Genomic DNA, 21,651 nt, shown 5'->3' with positions numbered 1-21,651 from the left:
AGTATCTTCTCCATCTCCAATGCTGCAGGGTGGTAGGAAAAAGAACATGCACATAGAACCTCTGATATTTTATACATAAAACCTGCTTTCTGGTGTGTAGCTGCTGTGAATGAGTGCGTAACATTTTCTGAAATTTCTAGAACTTCAAAGCATGAGCCAGAAGTCATGACTCCAAGGTGGAGAGTTATGCAGCACTATTTTCTTTACAGAGCCGAAGTTACTGTGTTGCCTGGGAAATACAGGATCAGTCATTACAAATATACCTTATTACGTACAGCATATCCCAATGGACTAAATTCCCTATATATTTCATGTAGCATATTTACTTATTTAAAAAAAGAGTGTAACTTTGGACCACAATGAATTAAGTGCCATGTTTAGGGCATTTACAAACATACCTACACCTCCATATACAGGACTGTACACTATACATTTTATGTGGAACTATTTTTGTAAGCTATTTGCTATACATCTTGTAATATATACCCATAGATATATTAAATTAGTAAATGCCAACAGCTAAAAAGCGTTGGATCTCCTTAAAGTAAACTGTGGGATCCTTCAATGTATTACAGAATTTTGTGGGGGACTTCTACAGAGAGAAAGATACTATAGAGTCAGAGTGTTAATAACCATATTTTTACACAAGTTTGCCATACTTTTCATCTGATTCCAGTGGTGGTACATAATTCTGTGTGTGCAAGAGAAATACTGGCCCCAGAATGTTACCTAGGACAGTGCTGAAATTATAGACCACTTCAAAAACAAATGATTTTTTCAAATCCTAATTGGACCAGTTACTATAAATAGCAGAAAAAAATGAGCACTGTATTGCTTATGCAATAAGTTCATTAAAATTCACTAGAGTAATTTAAAAAATTAAAAAAAATATCAACTTACTATAAACAATTTAAAATATGTATAATACAACTTTGTATGCGCTTCATAATATTTTGAATATTCTATGTAAACAGATTTGCAGAATTTACTTCACTCTTGCTCGTTTCAGTGCATCATTTTTGTCTGCCTCTCCCAAGTTTTCTTTAAAGGACTGTAAAATGTTGTCCCTTGTTAGAGAACTGATTTAGTTTACGGTCGCCTACTCCACAAAATGATTTGCAGAGAGAAGCAAGGAGAGGAAAGTAGTATTTGGCCCCTTCTTTGCTCATTGTCCATTTTTGTACCTACATAGGCCCAATTTTTTCCAGTCTTCTGACACAGTACATTTGTAAATATGTTTTCAAACACTGAAGACCGAGATGTTCTTTGTGACTTTACACATGTATACAATTCATTAAAATAAATATATATATATATATATATTTTAAAGATATGGTTCTCCAAAAATCTTTCGGCATTCCATCACTCCAGTACTTGGCGGTCTATCGCAGTTGTGAGTGCTCTTGACCTGATTAGCTGTGAGACGATCATAGGCCATTTTGTACTCTCTGTCAAAAGCATCTGCAGAAATAAAAAGAAAATCTATGTATTGTACCATACTTATACAGATGCTAAAATAGGGTTACCACCTTTCTAGTTGCTGGTAACCAGATCCCTTAGGCCCCACCCCTGCTCCGTCTCCTCCCCAAGGCCTCGCCCCATCGCTTGCTCCTCCCTGCCCCATCTCTCTCTCTTTTTTCTCCTCATTCCCTGTCACTTGCTGCCTCCTCTCAAGGAGCCTGCCTGCAGGTGGGAGGCGGTCCCAGCTGAGCAGGGGCCGGCATGGGTTAATGACCCAGCGCATCCCCATGCCCCGTGGTAACTGGACTTTTGGTTTGGGTACTATTTAGAGTTGCCAGGTCCCCTTTCTGACTGGACTTTCTGGTAGAAAACCAGGCACCTGGCAACCCTAAATCACACCCAGACACGGAAGCCAAAAACTGGACTGCCTGGGTAAAACCTGGACCGGTGGCAACCCTATGCCAATAGTATAGTTGTGCCTATTTTCATGAAACAGCTGAAGAGTCCTTGTAACCATACTTTAATGTGTATAAAAATGTAAAAGACACATACTAGGAAAGCATATTATCAGCAGTTTTCATTAACACTGCGCACATTCAAATACACCAAAATAGATATTTTCTCCTTGAAAGCTGAAATAATGGTTTGTATAAACCATTAATCTACATTTACCTTAATACAGTTTATAACTTACCTATATCAATGTTCTCTCTCCCTAGAGCAACAAGGGAAAGAAATAATATTTCTCTATAGAGGCTCCTAAAAATGTAAAAAAAAAAAAAGCCATTAATTTTCATTCTGAAAGATGGTAGCATTTGTAATCAATACTACAGACAATTCAAAATCATGGCAAAACATAAGTAAACAAACAGGACTTCTCTTAAACACATTGTTGAAAAAAATGCCACCTTGAAAATTATTTATTGAGCCCCTGATCTGTGTTTGGTGCTCAAACATGGAAAATGACAATGTCCCTTTACCTAGGAGTTTATAGGCTAAGGGCCTGATCCAACTCCCAGTGAAGTCACTGGAGTCTGGATCAGACTCTAACTGGAACATGCAGACATGGGACAGACACAAAATATTCCAGCGATAAAAGATATTAGAGACGGTAAAAAAAATTTGTTGTCACGAACTTTTCTGAAGAAAAGTGATTTTTTGAGAGAATTAAAGATTTTCCATGGAAACATTTTGATTCTCTAGGAATGTCCACATTTTTTCTAAATAAAACAAAATCTCATTTCTTTTTTCCCCCCCTTTCCTCTTCTCTCACTTTTTTACCTTTCCCCCCTTTTTCCACTGGAAAAGTGAAGGCAAAAAGTTTAAAAGGTGAAATTAAGTAACATTTTTCTCCCTTCTTCAGACTCCTACCTCTATACACCTTACGAGTATAAAAAATGGGAAGAAAAGTAATTAATAAATAAATAATAGAAGGGGGGAGGGGAATAAAAGAAAGTGAGGAAAACCCCACCCCAAAATGAAAACAACAATCAAAGCAAAAACTCTTGAATTTTGTCAAAAAACACCCCAACCCCCCCCCAAACAAAAACAAACAAACAAAACCATAACCCAACCAGCCAACAAATTACTGTAAAATTTGGAATGAAGTTAAGAAAACGAAGGGTTTTTAAAATAAAGCTTTTGCAATAGTATTTTTTTTAAAAACATTGACCATATTTAGTAGATACTCTTGGGAGAACATTGCTGAACATCTTGAAAAGGTTGTGAACCTCTGAACATACTATTCATACTGCGATACCATGCTCATTGCAAAAGCTTGCTTCAATTTGATACATGAGTATTCCTACCTCTGTCTTTTAATCTGTGGCCATTTGTTCAGTCGCTCTAAGATTTGACTCATTGGTCCATAGACATCATTCATCTTAATACTTTTCACCATGCTTCTCAAGAGCTCCTGGTTAAAGGAGTCGTCATCTTTTTGCAATAAATGGACCACTGGATACTTTTGGGCTGCCAAAGAACAGAAACACCATAAGAAGAAGTGTGCTTTTTGTAAGCAGCATGGTATGAGAAAACCAAAAACAATGGAAGGCTATAAAAATGTGGATACACTCAATACATTACCAAAAAAAATAATAATAAAGAAATAAGCGTCAAGTCAGAACAGCATCAGGGTAAAGAAAGAGAACAGGAATATATGAGACAAGCACAAATAAACAGCCATAAATGGGCCTACTGACCATTTGCAGGTCTTTTAGTAGCAATCAAGTACTTAGTTTTTAAAAAAAACCCTCTAAAATAAGAAAATAGGCTAAATGGATGGATTTATTGAAATGTTTTGTACAAACTACTGTATAAGTTTTGTGAATCACCAAGCACAATCCTACTATTCCTTTCTCTCCCATAAAGAAAACACTGACAAGAAATGGTGGCCTACTTATACCAGAAAACAAAACTTGTTGCAGCAGTATGCTGGAAGCTAAAATCTACTTGTAAAACACACACACAGACACACACACCAAATAAATAAATATCACAAAAAAGTTAGCAATAGCAACAAACATAACACTCACTCTCAAACAAAAGAGTACGATTTTGACCTGCAAGACAAAGAAAGTGGTTTGATCAAAAATCAATTGTAAATCTATATAGGATAACTAAAATGAAAAAAGATCTCTTTTCAAAATATGTTTTTTAGTTGCTGAAAATCCAAGCTACTTTGGTTTTCAAATAGACAACTTACTCTGTGCATTCCACAGAATATAGAGAGGCTGTCCTGGATCCTGATGCAACTTCATATTGTCCCATAGCATCTGAATGAGAACGTATTTACTGTCCTCTGACATACAGTTTCGTGGAATCTGAATAGGAAGATTAATACATAAGCCTTTGAATACAGCGATAGTTTATGACTGTTACAACAGCTGACTTTCACAGTTTAACTGATATACATCAGACCAGTAGGTTAGAGGATAACAGCTTTAACCTAAGCCACTGTAAATTGGGCTGTTCATAGCAAAACCACTATTTCCCATTGTAGTCTGGATCCTGGTAATGATGAAAGCCCAGGGCTCTGAAAACAAGGCCTAAAGGGTCTTCCCCTCCTCATCTTTCCACAATCAAACACCTACACACCCTCTAGTCCAGTCAGCTGCTGCCTTTTGTTTTGGTTTTTTTTGGCCATGAAATAATAAAGTCAAAAATGTGAGTTGTGAAGTCCCTTGTAGTTGGAACAGCACACCAAATTTCATTGAAGCTGCCACCAGTAGTGCACTACACCAGCACAGGCACCACTGGGTCAAAGTTCAAGAGTGAAGGTATGGAAATACACTGGCTCAATTAAAGTAAATGGAGCGATAACAATTTACACTAGCTGAGGATTGGGCCCAGTTAGTTGTAAACACTTGCACAAGAGCTATTTTCACATAAGGACTGTAGAATCAGATTAATCACTGAAAGACAAACATTCAAGGCCTCATCATTCAATACTGCCCTATCTTTTTTCATACCTTTGAGTTTTTATTACAGTGTTCAGAAGAAAGTATTAGTCCTGGTAAGTTACTGGGCAAGTCCAGACGCCTGAAATACCACACCAAATTCCAAAACACGATAGGATGATGGTCTACAAAATCTGCCACTGTTATCACACGATCCCCTTCATTTTCAAGCAAGCTTTCAAGCTCTTTCCATACCACTAGAGGACTTAGGTAAGGGACAGTGATTGGGTCAGGACTACATAAACGCCATTCTAGTCCCAAAGAATCCTATTGTAAAAAAAGGAAGAAAATAAATTATATGAAATGTAGCACTTTATAAAAAAAATAAATCTTGTGAATGTTAACTGTTCCCTTCCAGCAATACCAACGTCTACATGCTGAAATTAATTTTAGTTCAAATTAAAATCATGAGATCTATTTCTGCTTTTAACTTGGGAAGGTGATTTCAGATGACATTACTACTATTGTGCATGCTGAAGTCTACTGCATATTTAAAACACTGTTGCTTAAATTAGAAACAAACCACTACACACCATTGTTCCTTGCAAAGTGGTGGGCAGGCTGCCAGTGGGAACAATATGGCTGAGCTTCCGGCTTCCCTTCTCATCCTCTTCCAGTGGTCCGTAAGTACTGACACTTCTTGCTACAGCGTGACTGGGACACTCTGACCCAGCAATATTTTGTCTTCTTCCTGAAGGGATTTGGATACTTCTGGCACAAGAGTTGTCCTGCTGCTTAGATTTGCTGGAAAAGATATAGTTACAAACAAGACCAGCTTTCACATTGTTCTTTGAGTGTTCATACAGACTGGGAGTTAAATAGGCAAAGATGTAAAACAAAAACCTAACTGGCCCACTAGTCATTGGATCTTGACCCTCATTATGACTGAGAACCCCAGGCCCAAAGTGGCACCTCAGACTCCACCCAGCCAACCACACTGCCCATGTCACAGGGAAGAGACTCTCTCCTTGCAAAGAACAGAAACACCATAAGAAGAAATATGCTTTTTGTACAGCAACATGGTGTGAGAAAACCATGATGGACACGGGCCCCAGTCAGGGACTACAGCCAATGCTGCAGGATTATGGATGTGTTGTCAGTGACTTTCTGCTATAGGGAGGGAATGGAAACAGTTAACCCAGCTAATCTGCCAAATGTCCAGCTCGCACGGGGCAGCGAGGAATAGTACGGAGGTCTTCATGTTAAACAGTCTTTTCTTATATCTTTTCACATTTTAATCTTTGTAATGCAATATCTTTCCATTAGTTATGAACTTATACATGCCCCCGAATTATCTCAGGTAAAGTATCAGTCAATAGAAAATGCACATTTACCATTTTGAAATAAAATCATCTTGAACAGGCATTACAGATGTAGCAAGACATGATGTGGGAGTAGAGATACAGGACTTTCCTGTCTGATTTGAAAAAGGTGAGGGAAGCTGCATATTCTCTGTAGATGGACTGGACTTCAGAAAGTACCTATGAGGAAATGAAGGGTTAATGTAATGTAAGAAAGTCTTAAAAAAATTAAAATTTGAGCATATAAAACCTTGAGCGAGAAATCATATAATAAATTACCGCCCAGGTCGCCGCAGATCTCGGATTTCAATATTCAAAAAGGGCAGGAATAGGTTGCCACAGAAGGGACATGTGGTATTGAGATTTGAATCATCTGCAGTCCATCCTGCCATGATTTCTTCATCATGAACCAGACAGTCACAAGTTCGACATCGCGAACAGCTTGAGATGAGTACCTGTATATAGTACTTAATTAAGAGGAGTTCTATAGGGGCTTCAGAACCTCTTTGCTCTTTGTTACAAAGAAAATGCATAGACGAGAACAACAGACTAAGGCCAAGATGTTCATGCTTAGGTGCCAAAAAGCTTAGTACCTAAATAAAGTAATTGCCTAACTTTAAGCACTCAAGATTGAACTTTTTGGCCTGAATTTATGTATTTCAATACATCAATAGTAAGCTTCAATCCAAAGTACATTAGTGTTTAGTCGATGCTTCCATGGACCCATCCGTGTCATAGGGTGAAACAGAAGTGAATGATGGAGAGAATGAGATCTCTCAGAGGAATTAATTACCTGCAAGAATGAGTTTGTGAAGACTCAGATCTACTGTAATGTAAACAGATCAGGGGCTAATATAAACAGATTAGGGACTGAATTAATTTGCTCATGCAGTACACAAATACATTGTAGCTGAATTGGTTGGCTTCCCTTCTGACTGGTCTACCAGGATAGCTCAAACCTTACAAACACTGATGTATCTAGAATAATAATGTGGGCTTTATCATCAGTTTGCCAAAGGGACATTGTAAGTTGTTTAGGCCTAAAAGGTAGGATTTGTTAACCAAACCAGAAACCCAAACACCCTAATAGTAGACAAGTTATTTTAATTAATTTAAACAAAATAAATAATTGCTTGAATTTAAGCACTCCTCTGTAATGATGGTTAGTCCAGGAGAACTAAAATCTAATTGAACAGAGAAAAGGAACTAGCCTAGTTTCATTGTCCAAATTCAGTAAAATGCAAAAAGTACATAAACAGCATTAGAGGTAAAAATAAATCACATCTTAAATATTCTTTCAACATCAATAAGGAGAAGTTACTGATCTCAAAGAACTCCAGTTACTGAAGGGATTATTGGCCACGTGGATCCTACTGTACGTGTGTGCACACATCTGTACAAACCTGGAACATTTTAGCCAGCAGAGTATGTGGGGGCTGCACTTGCTCTCTGCACATCCTTGTGCCCCAAGGTATAAATGGTGCATCAGCCTTAATTACCACTCAGTTCCTTCACTCATACAGAAATCCAAATAAAGGCCCCATATCAGTGGGGAAGGAGGGTGGGTGGGTTGTGAAATCTGCACAGACTAAAAGCCTCTCAAAGAACTTCAGTTACTGTAAGGGAAGTAACTATCTTCTTTGAGCATCTGTCCACAAAGATCGCATGGTAAGTGACTGACTAGCAGTTACCTCTCAGAGAGGTGGGTGACAGGAGTCCTATCTAAATAACAACTTTAGGACAACCCTGCCAAATAGATCTAGAAGCTGACACAATGGATCAGTGTTTGGTAAATGTATGAACTAAATTCCAAGTAGTCATCCCACAGATCTGAGAAATAGGGTCTCCCCTAAAGCAAGCTACAGATGTCAACTGAGCCCCAGTAAAGCGTGCCCTAACTCAAGAGGAAGGAGGTGTGAATGAGTAGGAAATCTTAGACACTTTGGGCAGTGGGTGGTGACAAACTACCATGGGCAGCGAAAAGGAACCGAATGGCCGAATTCGCCTTCATACCCTTCCTACAGGATGTGCGAGGGTGGGAAGGATGTGTGTGCAGCTCCAATAGGCACTGCTGGCTAAAAGGTTCCAGGCTCATGTGCATGGGGCCTACACACCCACAGCAGGTTCTGTGTGGACAAAGACCCAAGGAAGAAACTAAAATTAATCACAGTTACCATTTAAAAAAAAAAGTATAATTTTTAAATTGACAGAGTTGCTTAAGATGTGTTACTATTTCTTGTAGATTTCCAAATCCCATGGCAACGAATTTCCTCAGGATCCGTTGAAAATCCCAGCCTTATTCTAAACTAAGGGATTGCAAGAATAATCAAGACAGTTTTAGAGCAGGAGCATTTACCTATTTACTGATTTCTACTATACTGACTTTTTAACTTGCAGTTTTAACTGAGTTTAAAGTGGCATTTCATTGTTACTTGGAATATGTTCTTTGGTCTTTATTTGGAATATGTTTAAGAAATACATGAAGAAATTATTTCTTTTCTATCCAAACGAAGATGCTATAGCAAGACATATCATACTATACCTCCATAGCATAGTTCTGAAACACACTGGTGCTACTTGTGCTGCAAGAAGACATCAACTCTGATTTGTCAGGCAAGGGGAACTTTGAAAGGGAACCTATTAATTGATGATAAACAAATAAAAGGAAGTATTTGTTACTACAGAATATAAATTTACAGTAGAATCTAGATTGGTCTTTGACCAAGTGACTTTACAGAGTAAAGTATATTTAGGGAGTTACAGCAGGTCAGTTGTTATGCTGGAGATGCCCTGGAACAGAATGAGTTGCTAAGACAGGGCCTAAGGCTGCTGCCTGGTGCCAACAACAGGGATAGCAGTGAGCTGCCAAGCATGGAAACCCAGTATATGTAGATTCTGTGCAAGGAGCATGCTTATAGCTAGGAACAGGTTCTGATGAAGCAATTCATATGGTTCCTGCATGAATCAAAGCTAAGGAGGGATGAAAGATTCTGCTACAGAAGCAGCTAGACAGAACCACCATTATAGATGGGGAAAAATGAAGTACAGGTGGTTAAAATCTCTCTCATACCAAACAAACGGGGAAAAAAAATACTGATAATTCACTAAGGGATAACTTGACAATTACTAATGACAATGTACGTGTGCATGCTTTCACGTGCACATACAGGAAAGAGAGAGTGGGAAGAGGTTTCAATTGTTTTGGTCCAAATGCATTTTCTTTCAATTCTTACTAAAAAAGCCCAGCACGGTCACCCCTAATAGAACTCAAATAACCCCTCAGAGTATGCCATACAGCTTTCACCTCCCCCAGCCTTGGTATGCCTGTCCTCCATGCACAGACTCTACTCCAAACAAACAGTTACCGTGCTGAACTCCTTCCCTCTTAAACAAGAAATTAATTCTTGCTATAAACCCATTTCCCTTCCATGCTCCAGTCCCCTAACTTGCCCCATATTCACACACCACCACTCCAGAAACACTCCCACTCCAGCAGCAGAACTGAAATTCTGTCCCCTGGGTCCATTCCTGTGAAACCAGCAGCAGGGGTCCGTGAAAGATATTTGAAGTTCTCCTACTGTCTGCTCTCCAGAGACACACAGACATTTCTCACCAGAAGGGGTTAAATGAATGGAATTTGTTTTTTGCAGGAAAAAAAATGGTAATACTAAATGATTTGCTCAACATCAGACAGTCTGTGGCATGGCCCCAAAGAGAACTAGCTCTCCAGACTCCCAGTCCCATACTTTCCTCACTAAACCATGCTTCCTCTCAATTTGGTTGTGGTTAAAATGGGTACTCTATCATGATATTTATGCAGAAATCTGTATGCAACACAAAAAACCAACCATTTAATCTCCTCTAAAGATTAGAGACAATTCAGTAAAATGCCTGTCTTGCTCTCTACACGGAAACACGTTACTTTTATTAAGAATTTGTATTATTGCTATTAAGAAGAAAAACAAAAAAGCCAGGAACAATAAAATGAGCTACCAAACAACAAGCCTTGTTAAAGACATTTGCAGGTTATATAACCCTCTCTTAGCCGAAAAGTGCAGTTGTCTCTGTTAGCCATTGAAGATATTGGAGCCATACAAGATCAACTCCAGGAACAATGAGATGGAATACAGAGGTTCCTGAGAATATCATTATTATTATTACTATTTGTACTCCCCAGTCATGGATCAGAACCCCATTGTACTAGGGGCTGCGTAAACACGGAACAAAAAGATGGTCCCTTTCCCAAGGAGCTGCAGTACGAATACACACACGGGTGAGGACATGTATGCAAATTACTACCTCGCTGCATGCGTTTGCTTCCCCTCACAAAAAGGGCTAATGTATCTATTGTGATCCCAAATTATGAACTAAAATTATGAAGAGATGCCACAGCTTTCAACACTATAGTTTTGAGCAAGGGATTGCAAATTTAATGAAAATATAAAAAAACCTCTTACCACAGTGATAGAATTGCTTGGATGAGCCATCATGAGAAGCTGAACTTTCTAGGCTTGTCCTACTTAGACCAATTCCCTTAATTACCGAGGTGTCATTGTTCTCTTGAGGAGAAGAAGTACCTTCAAAGTCATTGCAGACATCTTCATCAGTTAGAGAGGTAGATTCTGAATCCAGAATTCCAAGAGATGAAACACTTGCTCGGTCTGAATTTTGATCCTACAAAGAAACAGTGATATTGTTATTTTCTATGCTCAGAAAATTACAGGCAAATGGAAATATTTCTGAAAGATAAAAATGTTATTTTTATTTTATTATGAGAAGTTGGACACCCAAGTATTTCTCCCTGATAGACAATTCACCTCAGATTTGTATTGAGAACCTGTATCTGTATAAAAGATAAGTCAGTCTTTATTCAGTAGATCTCTATGGGCTCCTTTTTAAAAATTCCTTGGTTTAGATCCCCAACATGCACTGGGAGCCTGTCTACACTAGCATTTCCACTGTTTCTATGACTGATACAAGTTGAACCAGTGGCAGCGTCGGTGGGAATTCAAACAAAACAATTCTAATGCAGACACAGCTTTAGATCAGCTAATCACTGAATATAAGAGGACTTCCATTTTTCAAATTAACGCTGGAACAATTTTTCTTCAAATTGTTTCTCTTTAAAGACAGACAGAAGTGTCTGTTAAACGGACATATACAAAAAGATATTTGCTACACAAAAAATACTGCATCATTCAGACTATTTGAAAAAACATTTTCCCAAGGGCACAATAGTTCAGATAGTTTATATAAAAAGGAAAGGGTCTAGTAGCTGTAATACTGTACATACACGAAATGTACATTTCAAAGTTAAGTTGCATTTATCTGAGTATTTCTCGCTTATGATGGACAAGCTTTCATTTACTTCTCTAAAGTGAAGACCAAAGAATCTTTTCCTAGTCTGAGTAACCACTATTCTGCTCCATAAAGACATATGTTAAATAAAAGCTGCATGTATTCTAGTCTGGTACTGGAAAACACACACATCTAGTTCCCAAATATCATTAGTAAAAGATTTACACTACAGAGGAAAAATATCTGTTGGGAGCAATAACCACCAAGAATTTTTCTGTGCTTGTGCCAGCTAAGCCTAACTGAAAATGCTCAAGAATCCTCTATTATTCTTCACATTACATTCCCCCTCATATGCCAAGCAACCCACTTAAAGACACCATGCTGGTAGCTGAACGAATAAGATGCCCTTCCAAATCCATCAGTCTTGCTTCCTAATTGACAAGAGTTATCTAATCTGCTCCTGCTCCAGGGCGCAACATGCTATCTGTATTGCATCCCCAGAAACTTCTGGTGCAGGAAGTGAGAAACTAGTACTGCTAATACTATAATTACTTGAATACACACTGAATCTGTAGTTGCTGTTGACTTTCTTGTCAAACTTTCTAGGACCTTCAATTGCTTTGAAAATGTCAATCACTGCATTTAATTGAATAATGGTCTGATCCAGTACAATAAATCAGGTTCTGGCAAATCCCATTTCATCACTAATGGATGTTGTGCATATACTCTGCCTTGATGTATGTCAGCCAACTAGACCTTTTCCATACACAAGATTCAGTGTTTCAGGCTCTACAGAATTATGTCCTTTCTTCATAGAAATGTATCTTTTGAAAAATCTCAAAGTAATTGTGAAAGTTTACCTTTGAGGATGCAGCATACATAGTAAACTTTGAATACCACTTGCTAGCCTTCTCTGCAACGCCTTTCCCAGCAGAAAACATGCTGCTTTTCAGAACATCAAATGTAGGTGTTAATAGTGTATCTAAGTTGAACGAAGGTGAAGACACTAGAGTTAATGCACCAGCCATGTCCTGCGACTGTTCCCTCGCTGGACTGTAAGATGGAGAGGACCAAAGCCTGTCCCTTGGCCTTTCTTCATTTTTTATGTGATAACTTTTGGATTTGATAAGACTCACTGGCCTGGGGGAATATGGGGGAAGGCTGGATCTTCTGCATGGCTGGGTGACTGTTGGACTCTTTTTACTAACATTTCTGTCATCGTATGTTTTTTGCAAGTCAATGCTTGGTGCACGGCTTGTCAAAGGGCTGCTCATGTTGTTCATGTACATCACTATTTCTTCAGCTAAATCTCGCCTTGCAGATGGCGTTGAAACACTTTTGTCATCATCGTCTTCATCATCTTCTTTCCGTTGTTCTGTCTCAGCAACCAGCAGCGAGAGGGGATCAAATCCAGTTTCCACATCTGTTTTTTCAACTGGTTTTATTAGAAAGCTGCTATTACGCTGTAACATCTTAGGCTTTTCATTAGACGACTTTACTGTTTTAGCTGTGTCAGGTTCAGCATCTAAGTCTTCTAAATCAAAGATAACAGGAGACTCTGTTTTATCTACAAAACTGCCATAGAAAGGTGCATCTTCATCACTAGATTCCTTCTCCATACTCTCTCTCTTAGACCCTAAAGATGACTTCCTGATGTCAAGACTATTCGGCCTTATGCTCTTCTGGAATACATTAGACAGTATTTTTGCATCAGCTCCTAATTTTTCCACAATGTCTCCAGGGCTTGCATTCTGGTTAATTCTATTTATCATGAGCCCCATCAGGGCATCTCCACTCAGATTACGGCTCCTGCTTCCCCATGCCATCTGTTTTAGGTCAGGTTCCACAGCACTTTTATGTCTCTTTCTTAAGGTTTTACTTTGCAGAACTCCTGCTTCATTGGTATCCTCAAAAGCGGATGTGAAAAGCAGCCCTGCTGGGCTTTCTGAAAAACAAAAATGAGTTATTTTACTTTTGTCAAACAACAAGAAATAAAAAAAAAGTCACCATTAGCAAAAAAACTAGAATGTAGATCTGCTTAATCTTTCAAACTGGTAATAGTATCAGCTTGTGGATACTACAGCTGGGTTGGCTTGACTGCACAGATGTCCAGAGATATTCAGGGAAATCCTGCACATCACTGGGTACACCCATGTGGTGGTCAGCTTCTTTGTGCCACTGCCTGGGCTTCCCCCCACTTGGCAATAAGGCTCCTTCAGGTGTTGTACAGCCATTGCCTCCCTTCGAACAACAATCCCTCCCCTCTAAGTTAGGGGATATTGGGGAATGAGGGAAGGGAAGCAAAATCATGGAGTGGCTAATATGGTACTTGATTATTAAAGAATTAAAGGAGGGTACTGTAATTAATGCAAAATCAACATGGGTTTATGGAAACTAGATCCTGTCAAACAAACTCGTTATATTTTTGGATGAGATTACCATTTTGGTTGATAAAGGTAGTAGTATTGATGTAATCGATTTAGATTTCTCTAAGACTTGGTATAATACAAAATTTTGATTAAAAAGCTAGAATAATATAAAATTGACATGCACACATTAACTGGATTAAAAACTGGCTAACTGATAGGTCTCAAAATGTCATTGTAAACGGGGAATTGTCATTGAGTGGGTATGTTGTCCAGTGGGGCCCTATGACATTCAACATTTTTACCAATGACCTGGATGAAAACATAAAATCTTCACTGATAATTTTGCAGATGACACAAAAATTGGGGGAAATGGTAAATAATGAAGACAGGTTACTGATTCAGAATGATCTTGACTGCTTGGTAAACTGCACAAGCAAACAATATGCTTTTTAATACACCTAAATGTAAAGGTAGATACATGTGGGAACAAAGAATGTAGGCTGTACTTACTGGAAGGGGGACTCTATCCTGGCAAGTGGTGACTGCCAAAAAGTTTTGGGGGTTGTGGTGGATACTCAGCTGAACATGAGCTCCCAGGGTGACCCTTTGCCCAGAAGACCTAATGTGATCCTGGGGTGCATTAAGAGGGGAAGTAGAGAGGTATTTTACTTCTATATTTGGCAACGGTCCGAATGCTGCAGGAATACTGGGTCCAGTTTTGGTGCCCACAGTTCAAGAAGAATGTTGATAAATTGGAGAAGGCTCAGAGAAGAGTCATGAGAATGATTAAAGGATTAGAAAATATGTCTCATAGTAATAGACTCACAGACCTCAGTCTATTTAGCTTCACAAAGAGAAGGTTAAGGGCTTACAGTATCTACATGGGAAACAAATAGGCTCTTCAATCTAGCAGAGAAAATGTATAACATGATCCAATGGCTCAAAGTTGAAACTTGGCAAATGCTGACTGGAAAAAAAAGGCATGAATTTTTAAGGGTGAGTAATTAACCACTGGAACGATTTACTAAGGATTGTGGTGGAGTCTCCATTACTCACAATTTTAAAATCAAGACAATGTTTTTCTAAAAGATCTGCTCTAGGAATTTTTGGGGGGAAATTCTATAGCCTGTGTTATACTGGAAGTCAGACCGGATGGTTACAATGGTCCCCCCTTCTGGCCTTGGAATCTGTGAAGGGGAGAAAAGGGGAGCTCTCCCTCTAATTTTAGCAGGAAGAGGAAGGGAAGGAGTTATGCTCCCCAGAAGAACGCACACAGCTTCCCTCATACTCTCTAACCCCTGGATGTCAATACACCGTAAAAGGGATTGAAATCTGAACTGAAAGAGGGATGCCCATAAAATGATTTTTAGAAAAACAGCAGCATCTGTCAGAGGGCCTCTAAGTCACAGCATCCAAGCGTATTCTGAAAGCAGCAGCAAGAAATTTCAGGCTCGTTAAATTAGGTTCCCATTTTACGGAAATGGTTATTCACTAATAAGAGGTGTAATAGCCGGGGTCAACAAACAGAACCGTTTCTGAGGACAAAAACCAACATTTTTTAATGTGATTAACTAGAGCCAAAGAAAGAAGTCTGAATGTAAGAGCAGACTCCTTAGTTTTGTCACTACATTAGAATCCACAGACCTGAAAACATGACACATCACACTATTTCAACCATAGCTGACAGTGTTAGAATAATTAGACTTCACATTACTAAAGGGCATGTAAAAACAGTTGGAAGCGTCATTTAATTATACTGGTTTGACACCTCTACTATGACCTGCAGGAATTTGATACTTGCAGGAGGTCACATGTGAGAGACAGAAGAAAATGCCACATGTAGAGTTTTGGGTGTTTGGGAGCACATGCAGAAACACGAACAGAAAAGTCAAGAAAAGAAAATTCTGGAAATCCAGCCACAATATTCACAAAGTTGTCTCCTTGATACAAGCACTTACAGACGATAGACCCAATCTAACTCATACTGACATTACTGAAAAGAGTTTCATTTACATCATCTGCCATTTTTTTTTTTTTTAAATACAAGTGGTGGAGGCTGCAGAGTTGCTGCTATGATTCAAGACAAGAGTTCAGGTACAAACCCAGCACTTTTACTTTTCAGACTAACGAAGAATACACGTGTCATGACGGTAACATAGGTGATGTGTAGACGAAACAAAGACCCTCATGGTCCAAGCCCAAAGCAGCATTATCGTGACTTTGGAGAGCAGTATACAATTATGTACAAGTCAGTTGCTGTAATAGCAGCCAGCAACTTTGGTGGTTAAGGGGAGAAAAAAAGGAAACAGAAACTAAAACCAGCACAAACATAAAAAGCTGGCCCAGAGAAAAGAGAATTGTTTAAGCGCCAATAGTTTTCTCCCTATCACCATATTGGCGTACACAAAAACTAAAACCTAGCAGAGACGCAGCTCCATGACAAATAATGCAAGTTATGCTCTGATTTAAAAAAACAAAACAAAAACCCCAATTACCGTTAAATAAAGATGAAGTACAACTATTAACTCACCAGTGCTGACTTCCCCAGCTGTACTGTCAGCATTATCAATGGTACCATTGAGTCGTACTATGTTAGAAGTGGCTTTTGCTACTTGAATTGAAGTACTACTTGAATTTTGATAATTTAGCTTGGGAAGACAGTCACCACTTCCTTTTGCACTCTCTGTTTCAGACACTGTGTGCATAAAAGAATACATGAAAAATTTCATTAGGACTGAGGTAACACGTAGAACAAGTTTCAAATTCCCATTATCTATAGGCAATCTTTTTTTACAGGATTAGTTAAGAAACTGAATGACAGCATGTGGTGATACTGATCAATTATACCAAAAGTAAGCTGAGATGTTCTAGTCTGAGACATCCCCCGTGGCAATATTAGCAAAGATTACTGCACCAAAGAATGGCTAACTGAATTGTTAAATGATACACTTCTAGAAGAGCTCAGTGGAGAAAACAGCATCCAAATATAAATTTGTAATCTTCAAGATTCCAAAATGCAACGATATTATAATGCTACTAGGAGAAACTCTATGGCTTGTGTTAGGCAGGAGGTCAGACTAGACGATCAGAATGGTCCCTTATGGCCTTAAGATCTATGAATATGAAATGAGACTTTCTAGTGACCAACTACAGTCTCTCTTTCTAAATATAATTTTATACAATTTTCTAAATGAGTGTTGCTGTTTTTTTAAAAAGAACAACAAACTTTTAGAACATTAGATCTCACAACAGCAATAAAATTTTGATGTCAGATTTATTGAACTTGCAACTTACATTTGAATGCTGCAATATTACATGTTTCATCTCAGTGGAACCAATTACATATACTATTAAGTAATGCTTAATTTAAACTAACTCGCATTTTGTTTCAAGGAAAACAAATACAAAAGAGGTTCCAATACGACCTCACTCTGCAAAAACAGGAAAACACCTATTAACCTAGGGCAACTGATAATAATTCAGTGAACATTTCCACTAAAAGCAGTAGTTAACAATATATTTGTCCAAAATATATTTAGTTGTAAGAGCATTAGGGCCTGATTTTCAGAACTCCTGAGCACCTACAATCCAAATTTAAGTCAAAGGGAGCTACAGAGGTTTAATCACCACTAAAAGGGCATGTCTACACCACAAATTAAGATGTGACTGTGGTGTAGGTAGGCCTACCCACACTAGCTTTAATCTAGCTAATGAGGGTAGTAACGGTATATTGAACACTTTACCACATAAAAATTGCCATAGAATGCCAGGACAAGAATAGATTAATTTAATACAACACTGGTGCCACCAAATGTACATAAAAATTCTGGCCCCCAGGGTGTTTAGAGGGTCCAGGCTGTGTAGGTGAGTGGGAAGAAGAGGGGCAACGCTGACTGAAGCTACTGTTCCTTCTTCTTACAGAACCTTGGCGGGGCTGCCAAGGTCCTGGTGGCGGGGACAGCCGGAAGGGCTTCCGAGCAGGCTGCGGCATATGTATGCCAACGAAGGGTGGTCTTCGTATCCTTCACCCCATACAGCCTGGCATCCGTCTGCTTGGAGAAAAGACGGACCACGTCGAAAGGGAGGTCTTGGATTGAAGTCTGCATCTCCTGCGAGGCCCGCCGTTTGTAGCCACAAGCTACATACCTCATCACCACTGCTGACACAACTACCCGCGCCGCAGAGTTTGCTGCATTTGTAGGGAGCACATGGCTACCGCCGTGCCTTCCTCAACCAGGGTGCTGAATTCCTGGGCTAACCCCTGTGGGAGGGACTCCTGGAACCTGCAGAGGGTATCTCACAAATTAAAGTTGTAACTTCCCAGGAGAGCTTGGTGGTTTGCCACCCGGAATTGTAGGCTGGCAGTTGAATACATCTCCCAAAGAGATGCAGCCTTTTGGCTTCTTTATTCTTAGGAGTGGAGGAGGTATGGAGCTGTTTGTCCTTTTCGTTGGCCGTGGAGACGACCAACAAGCCCGGGGGCAGGTGGATATATAAATACTTGAACTCTTTAGCTGGAACAAAGTATTTTTTCTCCCCCCTTTTGGAAGTGGGAGGGACAGACAAGGGGGTTTGCCACAGGGCATTGGCAATCTTTCAGACTCCTTTGTGGACTGGCAAGGCCAGGCGAGCCGGGGTGGAAGAGGAGAGGACATTGAACAATGAGTCCATCTGCTCGGCCATCTCCTCCTTCTCTAAGCCCAGATTGTCTGCCAGCTTCCGGAGCAGAGCCTGATGCTCCTTAAAATCATTAGGCAGGCTAGCCCTTGAAGGACCCATCTCTGCTTCGTCTGGGGATGACGAGGATGCCCGAGTTACTGGAGCGAGGTCCATGGCTTCTTCCCCCCAGAGGGAGGTAGGTTTCGGGGTAGATACTGCTTCCTCAACCCCAGCCTCCGAGCGATCGTCACGCACTGAGCCTGGTGCCATTGGTATCCCCGGTGTCACTGGTGCTGCTGCATCAGAGCGCTGTTTCGCCTCCTAGGATCAACCGTATTCTCTGCTATTCCCCCCGAAGCCACAGCAGCTGGCTTGCCTTCCTGGGGAGTCTTTGCCACTTCCTGTTGCCCCAGCTGCGCCATGGTACTGGTGGAGGTCTCTGCTCCCTTTGCACTGGGAAGGCTTGGGCAGGCGCCGGGGATAATGGAAGCTTGGGTCCCAAACCGCTCTCTTGAGTCGGTGATGGACCTTTTGAGGGGCTCAGAATTTCCGCCGGAGAGGTGCGCCCTCACGGCTCCGGGGTGGCTGGGCGGGCCGAACCAGGTTCTTTGTCCAAACGCCCTCGGGCCTTTTTGCCTGGTGCCGGTGAGCCGTGGTTCAGGGCCTTCTTAGGCACCGGGGAATTTGAATGGTGCTGGGCAGAGCCCGTTGCTGGGGGTGCGCTATGCACGGATGCCGAGGTACTCGCCGACTCCTGGTGGCAGGGCTTGGACGCCGGGCAAAGGGCCGACTCCATGAGAAGGGCTTAGAGTCTAATATCCAGCTCTTTCTGAGTTCATGGCTGAAAGTGCTTACAACTACGGCACTCCTCCTTGACATGCAATTCGCCCAAGAACTTGAGACAGCTGCCGTGGGGATCACTAACAAGAATAGACCTGCTACAGTCCGTGCAAGGTTTGAACCCAAGGGATTGGGACATGCCCTTCCTTGGGCAAAGTCTCACTAGGTACTCTATCAACTAACTACAACTATCTTACTACAAGAAACAATTAAAACCCAAGGCTGAAGAGCTCTTAACGAAGCAAGAGCAACCGCTAACCACTTGCGAAGTAAGGGAGAGAGGCACTCTGACTAACCACCATGGGTGGTAAGAAGGAACTGAGAGGGTGCAGGGATGGTGGCGCCTGATATACCACACCATGAGCATGGCACCCCAGGGGGCGCCCTGGCTGTCCCCATGGATACCGCTAAGGCAAAAGTCTCCAACAACTACGCACATGGGATCGCGCATACCTACATTGGAATTGATATGAGCAAGCACTCGAAGAATAGTAATTTTTTTTTTAAAGATGAAATGTAAAAGTATCCTGGTTTTGTTTTTTAAAATAATGCAGAATCAATTGAGATCTTCTTTACATGAAAAGTCTTTAATCAGCAATACCCAGTAAAATCATGTGAAAGCCCACAGAGTTACTTGGCAATTCTTGATAGGCATCACTGACAGGAGGATGACTAGTATAGCTCTGGCTGAATGAGTTAAAAAAACAAACAAGGGATAACATTTCAACACAGTTCTTCTACCGCCAGAAAGCTTGTCTTTCACCAACAGTAGTTGGTCCAATAAAAGATATTATCTCACCCATTTTTGTGTGTCTTACTTATGGAAAGAGATGCCATATACTAAATATAATAAGACACAATGAAAATCTAGTTATTAAAAATAAATCTTAATTTTAACGTGTGCCTTCATCCATAATTCTTTCATTACAATAATCAGTCCCATAAATGTCAAGGTCAGACATCAAATGAAATGAATGTGACAGTTTCAGTAGCACAGAGACCCTGAAATACTGGTCCAAGGTAGAGAGTGGGGCCCATAACATTTAAAATGAGGAGTCTCATGGACCATCAAGGCTCAAATCAAATACATCACCCTCTAGGGCTAGAAGCTCTGTGACAGACTTTTCAAAGCAATGGTCCTGGACCAGTGACTAATAAGAAAAAGAACTGATTCCTGGAAACGTTATCCAAGTGCTATGGTTTTCTAACATCACATGCTACTTGCAGAGCTGTTGTCTTTTTTTACTTAGAGTTGTAGGCAGTAACTAATGATTCATGCATTTTGAAAAGTTAAGGTACAGAACTGTAAAATATAACTGCTTTAATGACTCTTCAATACTTAGTTAAAACAACACATTTTACATTTAATATAATCCAAATACTCATACTGGATTTAACAGTGTAATTCCCCTCTACTAGGTAATGTATAAAGTTAAAAGCAAAACAATAGTAAATAAGACACCATGTCAGATGAAATAAAGTACAAAGAAAGCATGTATTAGCATAACCTTATATACAATATCTATTATACACACAAATCTATACCACAGTTATCAGCAGTGATACTTTGACTAAAAAAAAGTCAGTCACATAATAAAATACATGCTGCATTGAGAAGTGTCCTAGTAACATGAATGAAGTAAAAAGCAACAGAGGGTCCTGTGGCACCTTTGAGACTAACAGAAGTACTGGGAGAAGTTCTTCACTTCTGAAGAAGTGAGGTTCTTACCCACGAAAGCTTATGCTCCCAGTACTTCTGTTAGTCTCAAAGATGCCACAGACCCTCTGTTGCTTTTTACAGATTCAGACTAACACGGGCTACCCCTCTGATACATGAATGAAGTAGACAGATGAGCATTTGGCATTTTAGTTGTAAGACAGAAAACAAATGTTTTTATTTAAAAATATTAACGCTAATGTAATTTTTATTAAATAACTAATAATATAGAAGTAATTCAATCCTTTGACAGATTTCTTTTTTAAATGCAATTTGCTCATCAATGTAAGTGTATATAAAAATGTATGAATACTCTACCGGAAAGAGCTGCTTGTGGTGTGTTGGCAGGTAGTTTTTTTAAAGCTTTTTTAAACTGCACTATTCCTAATACAACATTTCTGATCTTCGTCCATAGGAAATAGCCACTTCTACTACTTGAAGGCCAGGTGCTTTCCAAAACAGCCTGTTCAATGAATAAAGTCAGATTAAATGATTGTAAGAAGTCTTTGCTTTCTGTTACAGATTTGCTTAAGATATTCAAATGCAAG

At 39.8% G+C, this 21,651-nt stretch overlaps 1 protein-coding gene across 1 annotated transcript in view; it reads right to left on the bottom strand.

Annotated features, from left to right (window-relative positions):
• Positions 1-1,183: 1,183 nt before the first annotated feature.
• Positions 1,184-21,651, bottom strand: part of DENND4A (DENN domain containing 4A) — an 84,107-nt gene continuing 63,639 nt past the window's right edge. Inside the window, exons 18-30 of the mRNA XM_065559023.1 lie at positions 21,387-21,566; positions 16,418-16,685; positions 12,379-13,463; positions 10,678-10,894; positions 8,763-8,857; positions 6,500-6,675; positions 6,254-6,400; positions 5,453-5,663; positions 4,932-5,186; positions 4,166-4,283; positions 3,270-3,432; positions 2,156-2,220; positions 1,184-1,461 (exon numbers count right to left, since the gene is read on the bottom strand). Of these exons, the coding sequence (XP_065415095.1) occupies positions 1,325-1,461; positions 2,156-2,220; positions 3,270-3,432; positions 4,166-4,283; positions 4,932-5,186; positions 5,453-5,663; positions 6,254-6,400; positions 6,500-6,675; positions 8,763-8,857; positions 10,678-10,894; positions 12,379-13,463; positions 16,418-16,685; positions 21,387-21,566 (3,117 nt within the window). The 3' untranslated portion in view covers positions 1,184-1,324. The remainder of the gene's footprint in view (positions 1,462-2,155; positions 2,221-3,269; positions 3,433-4,165; positions 4,284-4,931; positions 5,187-5,452; positions 5,664-6,253; positions 6,401-6,499; positions 6,676-8,762; positions 8,858-10,677; positions 10,895-12,378; positions 13,464-16,417; positions 16,686-21,386; positions 21,567-21,651) is intronic.

This window comes from Chrysemys picta, chromosome 10, assembly GCF_011386835.1.
Source record: "Chrysemys picta bellii isolate R12L10 chromosome 10, ASM1138683v2, whole genome shotgun sequence".
NCBI lineage: Eukaryota > Metazoa > Chordata > Testudines > Emydidae > Chrysemys > Chrysemys picta.
The sequence above is the reverse complement of the archived record's forward strand: the minus strand, read 5'-3'. Positions and strand labels throughout refer to the sequence as shown.